The sequence below is a fragment of the Lutzomyia longipalpis genome, chromosome 2 (assembly GCF_024334085.1).
Source record: "Lutzomyia longipalpis isolate SR_M1_2022 chromosome 2, ASM2433408v1".
NCBI classification, from domain to species: Eukaryota; Metazoa; Arthropoda; class Insecta; order Diptera; family Psychodidae; genus Lutzomyia; species Lutzomyia longipalpis.
The window spans coordinates 27,129,240-27,149,487 of NC_074708.1; the positions used below are offsets into that span (position 1 = coordinate 27,129,240).

The following is a 20,248-nucleotide window of genomic DNA, read 5'->3' on the forward strand; positions in this document are numbered from 1 at the left end:
GAAATAAAAATTAATTTTTTGTAATAAAAAATCAAGAAAAAATTATTCTGATGTCTCATAAATTTTTATTTTTGATTGGAAAGTTAATAAAAAATATTTTATTTCCTCTTATTCTTTGAGAATTTAAGGCACAGGTGAGAACATGGGCTCCCCAGCTAATCCCTGGAGAACATTTAGCGCAGCTACAGTAGCCATATCGCTGCGAGTTTGCACTGTAGCTGAACCCAGATGAGGAATGATGACTGAAACAATAATCCAAATTAGCAACAGATTAACCAGAACAGCAAGAAAAAGAAAGAAAATCATCTCACAGCAATTAGGAAGGGTGAGAAGTGGATGATCAGCAGGAAGTGGTTCAGGAGTAGTCACATCCAGTCCAGCTGCAAAGATTTGCTTCCGCTGCAGGGCATCCAGGAGTGCTTCCTGATCGACAATTTCTCCTCTGGCCACATTGATAAGCACACTGGTGGGCTTCATCTTTGCCAGGGCATCCTTATTGATGAGATGCTTTGTTTCAGGATTTAGAGGGCACGAAAGGATCACGTAGTCACTCCTCCGGAGAAGATCATCGAATGAGACAAAGGAAGCATTGAGATTGACAGCTTCTGGTTTGGGTTTGTGTCCCGTGTAGAGGAATTCCCCAACATTGAACCCTCGGAAGCGCTCAATGATTGTCTGACCAATTCCACCGAGTCCCACAATTCCCACAGTTGATCCTCTGATGTCTCTTCCGAGCATCCACTGTGGTCGTCTCTCCCACTCGGAAGCAGCAATCTTCAGCTGGCCTTCGTGGAAGCGACGTCCTGCTGCTACAGCCAATGCAACAGCAATATCCGCAACGGAATCATTGAGAACTGTTGGGGTGTAGCCAAGGGGAATGTTGCGCTTCTTCACCTCCTTCACGTCCACATAATCAATCCCAGCTGACATTGTCGAGATGGCCTTGAGCTGTGGCCCAGCAACATCCAAAGCTTCAGCATTGAGCTTCTCATGATTCGCCCAGAGGATCCCATCGACACCCTTTGAGAGCCGCAACACCTCCTCCCGTGTTGGCTGAGGCAATCCCGTGGTGAGGATGACTTCACACCTGGAAAATAAGCCACAAAGTTACTCCGGAAGGCTACAAATTGCCGACTTTGGTACTCACTTCTGCCTCAGAATGTCCAAACCAGCTTGAGGGATCTCACAGTGAGTAACTAAGACTTTGGGCCTCCACTCGGCAGGAAGTTTTGGGAGATTTTTAATTTTACTAGCCAACATCTTCACTTCAGCACTGACAAATTTCTTTTCGTGAATGAAGATTTTTTGTTGCTTCAAAACCGCTAAGTGACAAGCTCTCGAAAGATAACGCGCCTCTGCCTTCCTCAACGCTCTTGAGAACTTCTTTTATTCTCTGCGGGGGAGATAAAATAAATTTTAAAAAATCAATTCCTTAAAAAAACTATAAAAAAATCTTCAAGATTTTCTCTTTTTTGTACAGATTTTTTTTCCTTAAAATCCTCTCATTTTCGTTGTGATTTTTTACTCTAGGCTAGAGCAAAAATCAGCAATTAAACCAAAGCATTAAAGCTGATTTTGATTTTTATCAATGTCTCATAAAAATTAATTTTATTTTTACATTCATTGAATTAGAATTCTAAACGAATATTCTGATAAATCAGCTATGCTCCATTGTAATTCTAAATATGCTTAATTGTAACTTCCCTCCTTCAAACCTTCGCTCTAAAGGTGAGTTCAATTAATTAATCATATTAAATTAATAAATCGCATTTTTTGTGTCTTCACTACTACCTTAATTACTATTAATTACTTAATTTTTAAGTAAATAATTAAAAAGAAAAAATCAATTAAAGTAATTTTAACACTTGGAAGATCGAGGTTTCTAACCTCAAAAGATTGACCTTCATTTTTTTTTAAAAGAAAATGTTTTTCTAAGTTTTCTTTCGACGATCTTGAAGTAATGAAACTTCCCAACACACAAATGTAGGAATTATCACGAAATTTTTTAGAGATTTTATTCTATGACGATTTAAAAAATGTCGGATTGGGCACTTTGGCCAGCGAAATCCTCCAAGGGTTAAAAAATCTGAACCACCCTGTTTGTTTCTTTTATGCGACGTTTCATGAAAATTCAAACACATTCCCTCGTAACGGATAAATATCATTTAATGAATTTCATTTTCATTCACAAAAATTCTTTCAATTTACTCCACGGAAATTGCTCAATTTTTAATTTATTCACAACAGAACTTTATCACTCAATTTGTGTCTCATTGACTGGCCCCTTCTTGCACTTTTCCTGTCTCTTTGCGAGGAACTTTCTCATTTGAACGATACCCTCATAATTTGCTTGCATTTTATTGAGAAATATTCTCGTGTGTGCATATGATTAAAAATTGAGGTCTCTTGCATATCGAAGCTGACTCATTATGCCTCGATTATCTTGCCAATTGACAGACCATCCCAGAACTTGTGAGATTATTGAGAGCTTTAGAAATGAATTTATTTCAGGAGAATTTATTTATTTTTGCTGGTTGGTTGTTTTTGCAACAAACAGTCTGTGTTTGCTTAAGAAGCGCAAGTGTTGCTTCTGGGCAAAAAGACATCCATTCATGGTATGTTCGCGCGTGTAAATTGTGGAAAATTGAAAAAGCAAATTTTCTCAAGAAATCCTCTTCTTTGGCGATGACACAACCAAATTATATCTTTTTTTTCCAGCCAACAACATTAAGCGAGGTGCGGAGATGAGACGCGAAGATTGTTGTGTCCCCTGCTAAAAAAAAAAGAGATCAATTGTTCGAACATCATTTACACGGTGCGGGGGTTTGTAATTTAAGGCCACGCGACGACGGAGGGAAGGCGCGTTGACAACAGCTGAAAATGAACTCGGAGGAATCGCATAAGACTAAGGAGGGATATAAATTATGTAATGAGAGACATTTCTCCATCTAGCATTTCATTGTTGGCAGTCAAACAGCTCGCTCTATGTATGTATTTTTTTCTCACAAAATTTCCGTATTGCATGGTGAATTTTTATGCCTCGTTCCGAGATCTTCATGCCTCATTTTGTGCGCTCTTAATGCCCCATTTTCGTCATTGGGGGTTCCATAATTAAATTTTATTTATTTCCACCCCCGCGTCGCGCCATGTTCCACATCAATTTGCAATATTGGAGCATTGCGTGGTGTATTCGCCACAATCGATCGACCTCTTTTCTCTACCCCTTTCCCATGGCTTTTCGGGAAACGCACTGCGTGGAAATTGGGGATACATTTTCACGTTGGCGGTGGGTTGGGGTGGATAGTAAATATTTAGTGAGGAAATCACGATAGATCCCCAACGGCGATTGATTCTGCTGACTATATATATTTTATATTTTATTTGGCCGGAAAATAGTTGGGTGTGTTTGATGAATGTCGAAAAGCGCGAAGAAGTCTGTGTGTCAAATTTCTTGAACCATGGTGTTGGACAAATTAAATGGAAAAGGGTGGAGAAGTGCGTAAGATCAATGCCAGAACCAAATGGTTCAAAGGGGTTTGTCAGTATGGAAATTAGGTACATTGTTGAGACAAAATATTTAATCCGAATTTTCCTAAGTTTAAAAAAAAATCTTTTGCCGATTTTGAGTGGATGAAATAATGGCATAAAAAAACTCTTATTTTAACGAAATTTCAATAGATTCAGTTAGCAGGTGAGTTTTAGAACTTTTAACAGGAAATTTCAAGAATTTTTGGTTAAAAATTGATTTTTCTGATAATTTTAAAGAGTTTTTGATAAAATATTCTTGTTTTCTGGCTGTTTTGGTTTAAGAAACTTAAAAATGATTTTCTTACGACTGTTAAATATGTTAAGCGTTATTTGATTTTTATCTCTTTTCGACGCCATTTTGATTTTACACCTTCTGACTCAAATAATACTGGTTTTCTTAACTTCTACTGAACAGAATTCAATCAAATCAGTCGCAAATGAGAGTCAGACATCCTGTGCAGAGATATTTTGAAGAAAATACCGAGAAAATGCGTAAATTGAAAGATTACAGATGAGCATTCAATGAAGCATTCTACAAACATCACCGATGCATGTAATAAAATTTTCTTATCAAAAAAATGGTGAGTCCATTGATGTTTACAAAACATTGCTGATATGGATGTGTCATTAACATAAAGGAAAGGAAATACTTCTCAGAAATAAAAGTCTGACCAATGTTTTGAAATGATAAGGAAGGTCACAGAGGTACCTATAATTAAATAATTATCAAGCGATTGTTCGGATTAATATTTTTGCAGAGTTTAATGACGATTCTCTGAATTTATCCTGATTATTTATTTGAAATTAATTTTATTTTTTAATCAAGATCAGGAATTTGTTGAAATCTCAACAAAAAATTCTTAAAGTTTTGCGTAAGAAGTTCTCAAACTCTTCCCAATCAACAATTAATTTTAATCGTTAGAAAAACATGAAATGATTAATCTTCTTTGAATGATTACCCCCTTAGTCAATGCCACTGAAAAATTTACCATTTTTTCCACAAAGAAATTCATCAAACAATTTAATCGTGCTGTCGAGGCATAAAACACAAAGTCTAATTGCTCCCATCTAAGTACTACATATAATATTTTTCTCGCACTCAGTGCCCCTTTCTGTGTGTTCTGTGTAGCCTCCCGGGGATGTCTTAGTGGAGCTCCCGTCACGCAGCAGTGACTTCAATGCGATTGTTTGGGATTCCTCAATAAATGTTGGGTGTACGTACACAACAGCACATGAATGCTGGATCACCCTGTTGCTCCCACCAAAAACGCGCGCAACTTTTTCACTTTAGTGCGCGCTTTGCATGGGACAGGTTTGGCCTGAAGTCTCTGAAAGTTAATTTCAGTTACTGTTTGGATACCAATAGTGCTGGACACGAAGTTCTTGTGCGCCTCTTTGCCCTTTCCTTAGTACCCCACCCAGTTTGTGATTCTTTTTTGGCAAATCACTCTCACCGTTTAACTTTACTTGGTGGTGTCTCTTTAACGTTACACAAAAAGAGATTTTTTAACGTGCAAGTTGTTCTTTCGTGGTGGTTTATTTCTGTGTTTTCTTGTGGTAAACTATTTAACTTTCATATACACGCCAATCGATTCTCTTCGGATTGAGGCTTCTTAAGACGTGGGATTGTGAGCTATATAGCAGCAAGAAATTTTGGTAGAACAGCCCCCTAAAAAAATAAAGAAAAAAAACGAAACCAAGCGAACGAAGCAACAAAAGAGGGAACCAAAAACACGCAAAAAGGAGATAAAATGGCAAAATACGGATTCTTACTTTTCGTGGTTCTTGTGGTGGCCCTAAATGGAGGTGAGTTTTAACAAAGCCCCCAAACCCTCCCAAAATGCGCGCCTTTTTTGCGTGCCCAGAAAAAATACATTTTGCGCGTCCTAAATTTATTCAAAAAGGAAATGTTCAGCAAACATCTTTAATTATTTTCTTTAGACTGAGAGACTTCTTGTCGTGGAAATGGAATTTTTATTATAAACAACAAAAGATTTTTTTTCTGCTAAATTTTATGTTGCTGACCAAATCATCAATGGAAAGATTTACAGAGACATTCAATGACGTTGTAGGTGTTTCATCATCGACATTTTTATTTATGTTTGCCTCCAAAAGACTGATGATGTGATCGTCAAAGCGTGTAAAAGATAATTTTAGCGAGAAAAGTCTTTTTGGTTTTGTTTGCAATATGTTGGGGACCAGGAGCAGCAAGTAAAAAAAAAGTCGAAGCAATGCCAATCATCGTTAAAAATAGGTGTCTCATAAAAATTCTCTCGTGATGTAGGGAAGTTATGTTCGCCTATTTATGTTAAAAATTATGTCATGTAGATATTTTGGTATGTAATCATATCCCAATTAAAAAGATTTGTTAATTTCTTTAGAAATTTGTGTAGAAAATTTATTTTTAATCAACGAAATGTTTTAAAATTAGTTGAAAATGCCTTCCGCAAGGTGGTTTCTGTGGACTTGACAGCTGTCAATCAAAAAGACGCGTTTTTGTGGTTTGGACTATTTCGATTTATTTTATTTTAAAGTGTTTTTTATAATATTGTGGCAGAGGTCATACAAATTGACATTGATCTTTAAAGATTGATATTGACATTGATCTTCTTTCTTTATAAAAAGACATTAAAAAATTTAAAAAAATAATTTTTGAATAAATGTAATTTAGAACAAGATATTGAGAATAAATCTTTAAGTAGTTTTCTAAATATCCAATATTTTTATTTGATAGAAAACTTAAAAAAAAAATGAAAATTTATGAAAATAATTTTGGATGATTAGAGAAGATAAAATCAGTCATCAAAATAAAAAATTCTTTTAAAAAGATATTTTATTTTCGTGCAGGTGGTTTAGAACAAATTTTCAAACTTCTAACTTCGCTTAAAAAGAATTTTTATAGAAGAAAAAAACTTAAAGAAACTATTAATTAGAAATTTTCTAGAATAATTTTAATCTGAAGAATTTTCTTGATCTCTAGAATTTTCTTAGTTATAAGAACATTTCTTCGATCTCTAGATTTTTATCTTTAATAATTTAGCATGAAAATTACAGGAGCTGTTTAAGAACAAAACAGCAAGTTCAACCACCAAGAACGCAATTCCAAAATATTTACCAGCCATAAAAATAAAGAATTTTACACATCTTTATGAACTCGATCATCTTAAAAATTCCACACTCTTCAGTTCACGGTCAATATTGTTAATAATATGGAATGAGAAAAGAAGAAGAAAAGAGTTGGTTTTACAGCCAAATAAACTCGCGCCAAAATATGCCTAAAGAACATGAATTTCGAGATTCCACAATTAACCAATTTCGAGCCTCTTCGAGGCAGATATTACGCAATTCCCTGCGGATAAATACACAAATTTATTCTTTGTCATCATTGAGATGATATCATGTTTTCTTTGTTCGATTATTTCAATTTGATATTTTCAAAATGGAAATTGCCGTCCACACACCTAAAACTATTTGTGCTTCAGAAACTCTGCAAGTCAGGCGTGTATTTGTGTGTGTAGAGAATCTCTCATCACTAATTTCCTTATAGAAAGTTCTTTTTTAATTCTTCTGCCCAAGTCATCGCCCTTTCATATGTAGCTCTGGTGGATGGCCTTTCCGTTGTTGGTTGGCTAATCAAATATTTGAGGGCGTGTTGGCCACAGAATTTGGGTTAAAAGATGAATATTAAATTAAATGACGAAGCATACAAAATCGGAAGGGTTAAATCATTTGTCGAATTAACACCTCCCCTTCCACCCTAAAGACACGAATACCTGTAATTGATTGTGTTTTCCTTTCTTTGGATTTTTTTTTCATGTGTGTGCAAAGGCCCATACCCTAATGCAGTGTTGATACATACTTTTTTTTTATTATTATGAAAGTCCACTGACACTTTCCATTGAACCATTCGTACATAAAGTATTTCTCAACTAATGTTGCCGTTACGATGAAAATAATAATGCTGATTTCGTGAGAGAAAGAGAGAACATAATAAACTTCCATGTTTAATGTTTACATAGTACGTCTATCAGCATACTCTCCTCATTTGAATTCCAAAAATTACTTCACGCGTTGCAACGTGCCCCATTTATAAAGCAAAAACATAATATGAAAGGAACATGTCCATTTAATAGTTTTCATTTTTCAAAATAAAGAAAAATATTCAATTTATCAAAATATTGTGAAGCTTTTCTAATGCTCTGAAAATTGGGAGAAAGAAAAGCTCTTTTGAGAGGATTTGTTGAGATCTAAGAAGCTTCAAGAAAAGACATCGAAAACGCAACATTTCTGTATCAGTTTTTCTTCTAATCTTTCACAGAATTTAATTTTAAAGTAAAAAATTAATCATTGCTAAAATATTCGTGATAAAAAGCCAACAATCGCAAGAAAAAGCGTCTGTCTGGCTTGAGAAATCCTCACTTTTATCAATTGAATAATTTTTATTGATCTTGCTTGTTTTAATCAAACATAAGGTCAATGCTAATACCAAGATCTCTTCTGCCTTAGAGCAATAGATGCAATTGATGCTATCTACGTGCAATTATTCTCAACGGAAATTGATCTGACTTTAAAACACAATTTTATGTTTCATTTCATGCAGAATATTTCATTCAATACATTTCTTTCAAATTTCTTTATTTCAAAACACTTTTAAAATCCCCATGAAATGCATGGAAAATTTTGCAGTTGAAGATGACAAAATATGAAAGGAAAGCCCCCAATATGACCCCAATTATGTGCAGTAAAGTCAGTTATCGCACAACCAGCGCATTGAAAGTGCGTTGAGACTTTCACAAAAATTCTTTCGCACGTTTGCCCAATACAAAAGATGAATATTTTGAAAATTTCCATGAAATGTTTCCGGGGGAAATTTTCCAAAAACTTAAAAAAACATCGAGACCATCTAATTTTTTCTATTCTCTACGAATTCTATGCTATACAGTGGCCATCAGAAACTGAAGAGCAATCAATTAGAGATGCTCGAGTTTCGCATCAATGTCTCGTTGATTGGGACGCACAGCAAGGGGCTAAGAGCATGATGAGAAAAAATGTGTAAAAAGAGGGAAAATTGCAATGGATGAGGAAGGAATTTATTTTACGAAAGAAACTGTTATGAGAGATCTCTGGGGCAGCATATTTAATATTATGTAGGTATATAGTACCTCAACTCCGTTGGAAATTGCGATGCTTGTCTCTTCGAAAGCGAAAACCACCTTTCTTGCTTTTTAAGAGTTTCTCACTGTCCGTAAGAAAAAAGATTTTAAATAGCGCCTGAGAAAACTCGTTCCGCTCGGTTTCAACTTTGGACGCGTTTTTTGTGTATAGAGATCTCATGAATATGGTTACAAATACAGCGGCATTTATGGTTGGAAAAATTCAATTTGAAACTTAGAACTAAAACTCACAGAGTGATGTCTCGTGTTGATGATGAAAAGCGCAATATTGAGTGGCGAGTTTAAACTAAGAAAAACCACTCCCATCACGATTTATTGTGTGCCATTTCCAGAGACACACTCAAGTCCAAATGAATCGCTAATATGATTAGTGAGATTCACAGGGCCTCTCAATGGATTTGCCGTGGGGAGAGGGAGGTTGCATGTGAGTTGATGTTTACAATTGTTGTGTACCACGTGAGGATGCTTTGAAAGTTCTAAGATTTGGCGGGAAGCACAGTTAATGGTTAGATGGCATTTATAAATTAAATGACAATCAAATGTCAGAATTTACAACTGTCAGAACTTTGAACTGTCAGAAATTACAACTGTCAGAATTTTTATCTCAATAAGGATTGTTTAGAATGGGTCATCTAACGTTTGAAAATAAATTCTAGTCAGAATTTTAATTCAAAATTAATTTAGAACATTTTTTTTGAATTCCGCTTTACGGAAAAAAATTAATTGTCAAAAATATTGCGTCAAAAAGGACAGCTGTCAATATTGGTTCTGTCAAATATTTGTGTGAATCCCTCATTTTTTTAAATTTTGACACAACTGTCAATTTTCTTAAGTATTTTTAATTATAAATATTTAGAAAATTAATTTAATTTAATTGACAGTACTTAAAAATATTTTACCATTCTTTCCTAAAAGTTAGAAGATTCTGAATCTTCTGTAAAAAAATCGGAAACGTTCGAATTTCCCTAAACTTTCAAATCATCTAAAGTATAATAAGTGTTGGATCAACAGAATATTTCATTCGGGAGTACAATTCAATTGGCGCGGAGTTGTTACGTAAGATGATCATTTGATGGCCAAATATGTGTGTTGAATATATAAATTTTATAAATAATTACACATATAGCACCATGTGCCACAACAAAATTTTCCAATAAATTCTTACAAGTCTCTCATTGCTATTAGAATTCAACATGTGGGGTATTTATTTAGGTGCGGAGCTCCCAAGTGTCCTTATGCGCGCATTAAATCGCCAAAGCCACTGTAAATTGACTAATTCTAAAAATCTATAGATAAAATATTTATCTCTATAAATATAGGTCAAAAGCAAAACACAATGTATATAATTATTTCTTCTCTATGCTCATTTTCTTCGCCTCCTTGCAGTGAGGAGGAATATTTTCTGTATTCTCTACACTCTAGCGATGCTCTATAAGCAATTTTTTTCACACAATTTGCAAAATAACAATACTTTTATTGAGAATTTCTGCTTGAAAGAAAATATAAAACAATATATCACCACCCAGATGTTTTTGCAACCTTCGTGATGCTTTTCAAAATGGACCGAACACTCTCGCGGCTATAAAAGAAACACAAACGCCTTAATGATAGTAAATTATCTGTCTTAGTCTTGAACTCAGGAAGTGACCAAAAAGTTTTGAGGTTTTTGTATTAGAATCCGGGTGCTCTCTACAGTGCTAATTAACACTTAAGGAGTTTGTCTCTTTGTGTGTACTATAAATAAATTAGATTAGAATCTTTTCTTTTGAATGCTTTTCACGAAGCAATGAGTGAAGCTGAAAAAATTATTTTCCGAATTTAAGGTCTAAATATTTTGCATTTTTAATTAAAATCAATACCTGAAGAAGAAGGTAATCGTCAACGATATATCACTACGAATAATTTTCAATGACGTTTTGAGGACAATTATCCTTCTTCTTTAGGAACCGATTAATCATTGAAAAATATTTTTTTTTTATTATTCTAATAAAAAATAAATAAAATGAATAATCAGCAATGCTTCAAAAGATCAAGGTAGAATAATTCTCAGCAGTTCAAGGCTTAATCAAAGCCTAAAATTTTTTCTTCAAACAAAAACAATTTTCCCAAAAATTTGTCACCTTTGAGAAATTAAAAGTCAATTCATTCATAAATTAAATATTTTTCTTGTGTCTCTGTCAAGGTCTTTGTAATCATATTTATTTAAATTTTGCAAAAATGTTTATTTTTTCTTCTTCGGAGGAAGATCACTGCCATTGAGCATTTTTTTTTTGACTATCTGTGAGTGAACAATGGTATTTTGTCGTATTGTCATACACCTGAAATCTTCTGGGCGTAAAATACGCGCTAAAAAGTCCCATTAGATGGGATATGATGTAACAACATGCAAACAGATGGTATTGCGTACAATCTAAAGAATGAAAAAGTATTTAACGTGCTAAGAGATGAGAAATTTTCCACCCCAAAAGTCCGTTTGAAAACACGGAAATATACTCGGATTTGCGTGATCTTTTTCAATTTATTTATTTTAATGTGTGTCAGTGAGAAAGTGAAAGGAAACTTAATTATTTCGAAGCGCATTCGGTGGCTTTCTGGATAGAATTTCATCGTTTATGCGCTGAAAGAATGAATGATGATTAAGGTACTATTTTGGATGCCATTCGATGCACAAAGAGGGGAATTTTTCTTGAAGATTTCCCCCAAAAAAATGTTTCTTTCACACTATACCAGCTGCTCCATCCCGTTTATCATATAAGATCAGATGGAGCGACACTGAGAGTGTGCTCTTATACTTGAGAAAATCCCACTATTTAGAGGCAACAATTAAAATACATTTTTCTTCTCCACCTTTTTTTCTGCTTAAATAAAACATCTTCAATTGAGATTTTAACACGGAAACACATACATATGGGAGAAACTCCCACTGTGGAGGGATTTGTGGATAAAAATAAAAGCACCAATGAGAAAAAAAAACTTTAAAAATAATTCTTCTCTTGAATGACGATCGCGTTGAGATAATAACTATAATGCCAAGTTTGTGATGCATTTTCCTGGCGAATTATTCATCTCTCACTCTCTGAATCACACAGATTTTCTCGGTTGTTGGAAAAAAAATGGAGGAAAATTATTTTATTTTCTGCAACCTTGAATTACCTCACCCTGCTTTGCATGTGTCTCTTTTTTTAAATAGGTGATTCACAGGCAGTGGATGATGTTTTTTCATACTATGAGTAGTTTGTAAAACATTGTCAAAATGGTCAACATTTAGCCATTCATGTGACATAATTTGCAGAAATTTTCACTCAAACCACGTACATATGATTGTCCATTAAGAATGAAATATTTTTTAATCACGACCCCAAACATCTTAAACACGCACCACAAGAGCGATGATCGCCTTTGTAAACACACAAAAGAATTGAGCAATTAACAGACCATTAAAATTGCAACAGAAGGCTTCAACTCAATCCATTCATTTAACATATGACATAATTTGAAGGTGGAGAGGTACTTTTTTATGTCTTCTTGTATGTTTTGTGCGTTTAAAGAAAACATGAAAAAAATTTTACGCGAGGGTTGGCTTTTTGGTCTGTGTCATGGTTATACCAAAGAGCCAAGGGGAAGGTCATTGAGGAGAATTTTGCACAGTGTAAAATAAGTAGAGCGAAGCATGAAGGAATGCTTCTTGAATTGAAGACCAAGAGGCATGCAATTGGCGTGCAAAAGACCTATTGAAACTTTTATGTTCTTGAATTTATTTTTTGAAAGAGCTTTAACTCCTTTTGCTTGATTTTTTTAGCATATTGAGAGATATTTTGAAGGTTTATAAATTTTCTTTCCTGTTTTAAAAATTAAATCTGTAACGGTCTTTAAATTAAATATTAATTTTTGCTTCTATTCAATTTTCTAACAATATTTAATACCTGATGAAAGAGCAATCGCTTTCGAACTCATGCGGAATTAAATCCTTTTGATTCAAAAACTTTAGCCCCAAAGCAGTAGGAATTAAATAAACCTAAAAATTTAGTGATTAACCCTTTGTAATTGTAAAACAATTTTAATTAATTTTCACATAAAGAATAATTTCAGAAAAAAGAATAAAAGTTAAACAAAGCTCCGGGATATTTCTGTCAAAAGCTTTTCCATACAACAGTGTGCAAAAGAATATTCATAGAATCATCCCCCCATGCTTGACCAACAACGAGTAGTTTGATTCTCATTAAATATAATCATAAACAACTTGAAGAATTTTCCAGTGATTAACTCCGACGACTATTGCAAGAAATATCCTCTAAATAATCAATTACATGCAGTACAAAAAACATTATAAAATGTAAGGTCGTAATTAAGCGATAATTGATAAATTAGAATTTCATATTTAACAATTGGCCTAATTGAGTTTGAAATTTTTTAGCATGTGTTGAGGTGTATTCACAGAGGCACCATACAGAGAGTTTTAATCAATTTTAGCTTAGAATTAGTTATTCATGTTTCTCTATCTACGCACCGTGGCTTTTTTCAGCCTTTCGTGCTAAATAGAAATCAAAACAATGGGCCATGCAGAATAAGCTGAAACATGTGAAAAGAACAAATAAAATGTACGGAAAATCCGTTGTTGAATTTTCTGTATAGGAAAAATGTTGGTGTGTTTGGGAAGGAGTAGCCTCACTGTACGTAATTTTACAATTTCCACGCAAAAGCACGAAAATTTATAGTTGATTTGACTTTTCGGCCACATCTGCGGGGATAAATAAAGCTCCATCGTAGTGTGGGCAAGAATATAGATAGATGTTGATGAAATAATTTCGCTTTTATTTTCAAAGTCAACCAAACACGATTCCCAAAGTGATTTTATCTCTGCATGAAATGATGTTGGTTTTGTGCATGAATTTGGGTCAAATTTGGAGTCAAAATATAAAACACGCCACCAGAAAATTACTCAAATTACTTTGTTGTATAAATGTTTATCATTTGAGGAACTTTAGAGGAAAATTGAAGAAAATCTTTAATAGGTATTGCAAAATTCCTTTTGGTAGAGTTTGCCAGATTTTAATGGACAGCAATTAATATTCTCTTGAATGGTTTTGATACCTACAATTTGTATTTTACATTAAATTCATTGAAACATGGTTGGAAGAGTAGGTGGAGTTCTAAATGAGGAAGGTAATTAATTTTAAGTGAGTTCTTAAGTAAATAATAAATATTAAATGTCATGGAGGCAAGCAGACGTGGACCAAAATCACGTGGATTTTAGACAGATCGTGAGAACGCTCAATAAAACCAGGCGTCTCCATTTGTATTTCCGGAAATTAGTTATTTCCAGTTTAATTCCTAAAAGTGGAGGCGCCTGGTAGTAGAATCTATTCCTTAAGTTTTGCTCCTTTTAAGGATTAAAAAGGAAGTGCCAGGTAGACCTAATCCCCATTTTAATAAATATTTATTTAATAACAAGTGGAGGCGCCAGGTGACTACCAGGCGTCTCATTTTTATCATGATTTATTTTATAAATAAATCTACAGCGAATCTGACTTGTTAAACGTTATTTTCACCAAAATTAAGATAAAAAATAGAAAATTTGTTGTATCTAAACAGAATTCTTTATATCTACATATTAAAGATCAATGATCGATTTTAATCATTTTATAAAAGAATTTAGCACTTAATTAATAGAAAATACTTTCAAAAACATTTTAAATGCTATAAATTCAATGAAAATCATCACAAATCCATTAAAATCATTCTAAATTCTAAATTGGAAACAAAAAAATTAGGAATTCTTATTTATAAATATTCTGTCGTTCTTGTTCTAATTTTTTTTCAACTTAATCCCAATGAAGAGTCACGAATATGAAACGAAAATTTTATTACGCTATAAAAGCCACTTGACTTTCAGGGCAACCTTAAAAATTTTCCACCTCATTCCGCAAGAAACTATAACTATTTTTTGAACAAAATAAATGATTATTTTGATGAATTGGCAAAAATTGCAAATACCGTGATTGATTGTCGCTTATATGGAATTTTTTTTCCTTAGCTGCAAGGTATATAAAGCATTTTCATACCATAGAATAGAGCAATAAAATGCCCGTAAATCATGCTCTAAGAGAAAAATCGAGAATGCATCAAGTCCCCGTGAATGAGAGTCTCTTGAAGCGAACGCGCGCGTTTTTCTGGCGTGGTAAAGTGGGGCTTTTTAGGAATGATCTTCGCGTTTGCTATTGCCGAGATTACATCATCTGCGGCTCTTTTTTTTTCATTATATATATTATTTTGTACACCAAACCAGTTTTATGTTTTGCTTAATGCTTCGTGAGTTCATTTTTAGGAGGTTTTTGTTGTTATTTTGGTCGTTGAGTTTTGTGAAATGTGCTCTTCGAATGGGTTGTTGTTGGTGCGGTCAAAAAGACGCGCCAAAGCGACTGAAAATGGTTTGGGTTTGATGGACAGCATGTTGCTTCACCTGGAGAGAGACTGAGTTAAATTGAGGCGCACCAAAATTGCTCCTCAATGGCTTTCCACAAATTTTCTTGGGGTGCGGTATTTGCTGATGGATGGCCCTTTCTCTATGTTACCCCCCTTCTTTTCGAGGGTTGATTTGTTTATGGGCTGCGCTTTGTATTGTCGCGTGGAAACAACCTTTTCCCCTTGTTTTTTTTCTGGGTCAACGACACGCACCTTATTTTTTCTTTGGGGAATTTTCCTAACATATATTTACTTTTTTTCTTTCACCCAGCTACTGCCCTGAGGTGTTGGAGGTGCAGTTCAGATGCCACGAATGCTGCCTTCTGCGGAGATCCCTTCGATCCTAGCATCCTAACGGAACAGCAACGGCGCTGGAGCTATGTGGATTGCTCCTTCCCACCGAGCCAACTCAATCCCTACAGTTCCACACAATCTCGTCCAGTGTGCAAGAAGATGAAGCAGAAAAGTAAGTAAAAATAAGCCCCCGAAGTCTTCTAATTTGACGACCGCTAGCACACTTCAAAGTTCACTTGAAACGTTGCATTTGAATCACAATTTAAATCGTTCTAATGAAATGAAGAATTTTTATAGATACGCAACCTCCATTTTATCTCAATTTCACGTCACGATCACCCATTTGCACCACCATTATTGTGCAATATATAAATTCTCCATCACTTGTGATCATTTGAAACCCGTGCTGTGAGCTAAATCTATCACATTGTCAATTTGTCGGTCGTATAGAAGTGATTTGAAAATTATATACGTTGAGATCCGTCTTGAAATTGCATTTCATTGCCCAGATGCAACTCATTTTACGTGTTTTGCGCTTTATTTTTAAAGACATTGTTGCCACAGATGGCTTAAAAAAAGTTATAGAGTATTAAAAATTGCAATAGAGTTTGCTAAAAGCTATTTGGTACTTTTTGATAATTTGCTGAATTTTTTGTAGTAATATAATAATATTTTGGGACTAAAAAGTTATGGAAAGGGTTAGAAAAAATTTCATACTATCTTATTTTTGAAAGAATTATTGCAAAATAATCTGGGAAGTCTTGTAGAGTTGAAAATTTTTGAAATTATTAATGTTTTTTTCGTTTTTTATTAAAATATTATTAGTTATTCTCAACTTTTCTTTGATCACTTTATTTTGTAATTAACTTTTTAAAACAAAACCTTCTTTTTACAAAAAATAAAAGATTTCTTTAAAAAATCATAAAATAACCTTTAAAAAAATGAATTTCTAAATATAATTTTCCGTTGATCTGAAATTAATTAAAATAACCGCCCATCCTCTTTAACAGACTGTACTCCCACAACTACATTTCTTTGTAATATTCTGCCCTTGATTTTCAAAACGAATTTAATGTTCCATGAAAATTCCCCCCAATCATGTGAAGATCTTTGAGAAAATTCTCCTTTGAAGAGATCACTTCACAAACACACTGACTCTATTTTAGTTTGCCTTGATTAATTTAAAATTAAGTCATGGGAGAGATGACCCTGATTGTGAAGAATTAAATTGCTTTTATCAAAAGATTTTTTTTTCTTTAAATAAAAATACTTCCGTGCAGTGAGAAAGAATTTCCTGCTGTGGGATCTCCAAAAACCTCTTGAAGAATTTTATTGCTAATTTATTATTTCATCAAAGAAAGGAAATGCTTTATTAGCACCAAATTGTTGTTTTTTTTGGGGAATGAGTCAAAGAGTAGATTCGGAAATAATTTAACATTGTCGAGATCTTATCAGTCAAATTGATTACGTGTGACCCTTTCAACGCTACAACAAGCCACGAAGATGGGGCTATCGTGAGATGTTTGTGGGTCAGGGATCAAATGCGTGGGATGGTGCGTGGAATTTTAGAGGGAGAGAGAGTGAGAGGATTTTCTCTTTGGGGCAAGAGATGGTTTGTTTTTCGTCCCATCTGACTAATCATCAATTAAGTTGATTCACTCTCCATTAGATTATCGCACACACGGTCCATGGTCCAGCCATTTCAATTCAATTATGGTCATACCACGGCCCCTCCTGCCCTTTCCCCGGGATCCGCGCATAAAAGCTCTCTCGAGAAAAAGCTGCAAAAACAGCACAGACTTCTCGCGCATAAGAACTTCTATGTTGTGGTGATTAATTAGCAATTCTAATTCAAGTCATCGAGCTTCTGCTGATAGTTTTCCATCAGAGCCCCAAGTACAGAGTGTTAATTAGATAACACGATAGCTTATTTGCGCAATCAATTAAATTATTAGTTACGTCGAAATGGCCAACATTTTTTTCTCATTGGCCACATTTCCACAAATAGAGATTTTTTTTCTATGTCAAAACGAATTATGTGAAGGGAACCTTCACCGAGCTTCGTAGCATAGAGCATAGATTTTTATTGAGAGGGCCTCATCTCACCACAAAACTCCCTCAATTGCCAATGCGGGCGCGAAAGACGTCGTGTGGTGGCATTTTCTCCTAATCAAAGAACACATTCATCATTTAGCAGCAATAATGTCTGAGAATCTAATTCATTTTTAAATATTGCAAGCTTCTAAATTGCTTAATGGTATTTATTCTAGTCTCACAGCACGCTGGCTCTCACAGCATCTAATATTCATCTCACATTCTGCAGATGCTCAAGTGCACGTTAATTGAATGTAATGCAGAATTACTTTTCATATTTATCTTCAAATTAAATAAACAATGCAAAAATATAGTTGTAATCGTTGAGATTGTTTGAATTTCCCGCTCAAAACTGGCTTGGCCGACAGATGGCGGAACAAGCCCTTTTAAATCAATACTTTATTTGCTATTCCGCCATTTTGAATTAAGACTAATGCTTTTTCTCTTACCTTTCTTGCAGTCTACGACAAGATTGTGGTTTCCCGCTCATGCTTCTGGGAGGACATCAACACCCCACCAGACACCTGCATGAAGGCAACGACGCCGTCCTTCATTGAGACAGAATTCTGCGAAACCTGCTCGCATGATGGCTGCAACGGAGCCTCTCAGTACGGCCCAGTAGCCCTTCTCGTGGCCATTCCCGCCGTTTTGGCTAAAGTGCTGGCCTGGTAGGCCGTCCCGTAGGGTCTCCTGGATGTGACCGTTTTTTTATTTCTAAAACATTGCTGGAGGGAAAAGGCTCTCGCATGACCAACTCGCCGGAAGAGTGTACTTATGGGAACAAATAACCTAAAAAAAAATGAACAAACCTCCAAATTACACCAAATTGCCTTAAAAAAACATGAGAAAAATTCAAAATGGGGCCTTTTTTCTCCAAAATCTCTTTTCGAACTTTCTCATAAAACAAATAGCGAAGATGTCAGTGTGAAGTATAAAATAATTTATTGAAAGAGGAATCATGCAGAATTTTTTGTTAAGAATTTATTATAATAATTACATTGTAAAACGTAGAAAATAGGATGAAAAATTATTGAACAAAAAATATTTGAAAAAAATGTAGAAGCATCACAAAATTGTATTAGTATTTTTCGAGGATTTTAGTATTCGAATATGTCAAATTATATTAAATGTCAAAAAAATAAATGTCAAAATTTCAAATTATGTATAAAATTATTTTTAAATTGAGACCCTGCATTAATTAAATTCATTCCAAGACGATAGATGATTTTCTCTATTTTCAATTTTTTTTGCAAATACTCTGCACCGAAAGAAATAAAAAAAATCCTTAATCCCATTGCCTATCTCAGTTCTATTAGGTCTCCTCTAATAAAGGTTAGTTTAACGATTAAACACTTAAGGCATCATGTTACAGTGTAAAGTTGATTGATTTGTAAATAAAACAGCGGAAAAGAGAAGAAAGTTTGTCTTTTACTTGGGATGCTTCAATATGGCGGTCACAGACGCTATCAACGGCCATTTTTCTAATTCTTCATACGGCGATCATTTTCAATTATTTTTTTTAGACTGAGAAGGAAGCACAATAAAATAATTATGATTCACATGGGCCACAAGAATCTCCGTTGTGTTTGTGAGGTGTTAAAAAATGAAAATCACGTTGAGTATTTCCGGAAATTCATGAAAAATCTCTCTCTCAAAAGCCGCCATTGTCTTTTCAAATGACCACTCTTATATTTCCCACACGAAATGTACTTTCTTTTGTGCAAAGACTCGAATTGTAAAACAATTTAAAATTCTTTTAAATAGACTTGAGACGGTGGATTTGCGGTGAGTCAGTCGGGAAATGATCAATTATGCTAAAGAAGGGTTGCCTTTTGTTACAAATGTTCTTAATTCACTTTCATTTAATATATTCATAATTTCTTTCCTCTTCAATCAATCCAATTACAAGGCCACACATTCGGTCAATTTCTCTCCAAATTAAACCCTTTGCAAGAAGTGAAACGTTTTATATGCTTATTACTTCCATATAAAGTTTACAGAAAAAAGAACTTTTATAATTTATTAATTAATGAAATTGACCTTTTATGGCTTGAACGTGAAAGACGTAAAGTTCTAATTCTAATTTAATGCAATTTCTAACGTTTGTTGATCAAAAAAAAATATAAAAGTAATTTTTATTTCTGTGAAAAATTTTCCGAAAGTATTTTCTAATTTTTTATGCTTTTTGTGAGGAACTTCAAGAATCATTGAATTATTTTAATTTTGGTTAATTTTAAAGAATTTCTCCCAGAATTAAAAAAAAATGCATGAAGATTTTTTTTTTTTTGAAAATTGCGCGTTTTACGAGTTCTATCGACAAATGCCGAATTTAGCCGAATGAAAAGAAAAATAAAAAAAATTAGACGAGATTGGCCGAGATTGGCGACGTGACTTTAGCCGTGAGGTCGATTTTGAAAATACCGTTAGAGGAAAATCTAAAAATTAGATTTGAATTTTTCCTTTAAGCTTTGATTTTTCATAAAATATTTCACAAAGAATTAATCAAAATAAAAATTCTTTTAGGTATTTCGCGGTTTTTTCAGTTCTAAAAAAAATGCGGAATCATCATAAACGTCGAAGAAGATTCGTCTTTACTTCGTCGTCAAGGTAAGAAATCATTGTTTTCTTAAGAATTGATGAAAAATGGAATTTCAAGGAGGCAAATTAATTAAAAATATACCTTTTCTTATCTCTCA

The 20,248-nt window shown here is 34.0% G+C and overlaps 2 protein-coding genes across 4 annotated transcripts; one reads left to right on the forward strand and one right to left on the reverse strand.

Annotated features, from left to right (window-relative positions):
• Positions 1 to 48: 48 nt before the first annotated feature.
• On the reverse strand, positions 49 to 15,522 carry LOC129789922 (glyoxylate reductase/hydroxypyruvate reductase-like). Of its 3 annotated transcripts, none has more exons than XM_055827051.1 (4): positions 15,418 to 15,522; positions 1,148 to 1,393; positions 312 to 1,087; positions 49 to 242 (listed from the first exon to the last, which is right to left on the reverse strand). In XM_055827051.1, the coding sequence occupies exons 2-4, from the start codon at positions 1,258 to 1,260 to the stop codon at positions 124 to 126; spliced, it is 1,008 nt and encodes a 335-aa protein (XP_055683026.1). In that variant the 5' UTR covers positions 1,261 to 1,393; positions 15,418 to 15,522; the 3' UTR covers positions 49 to 123. The 3 variants fall into 3 exon arrangements, with proteins under 3 accessions (XP_055683026.1, XP_055683027.1, XP_055683028.1); XM_055827052.1 differs by lacking the exon at positions 15,418 to 15,522 and adding an exon at positions 1,888 to 2,049; XM_055827053.1 differs by lacking the exon at positions 15,418 to 15,522 and adding an exon at positions 1,716 to 1,884.
• Positions 3,770 to 18,971, forward strand: LOC129789974 (uncharacterized). Its single transcript, XM_055827124.1, has 3 exons — positions 3,770 to 5,334; positions 15,436 to 15,630; positions 18,013 to 18,971. The coding sequence occupies exons 1-3, from the start codon at positions 5,280 to 5,282 to the stop codon at positions 18,222 to 18,224; spliced, it is 462 nt and encodes a 153-aa protein (XP_055683099.1). The 5' UTR covers positions 3,770 to 5,279; the 3' UTR covers positions 18,225 to 18,971.
• Positions 18,972 to 20,248: the final 1,277 nt, after the last annotated feature.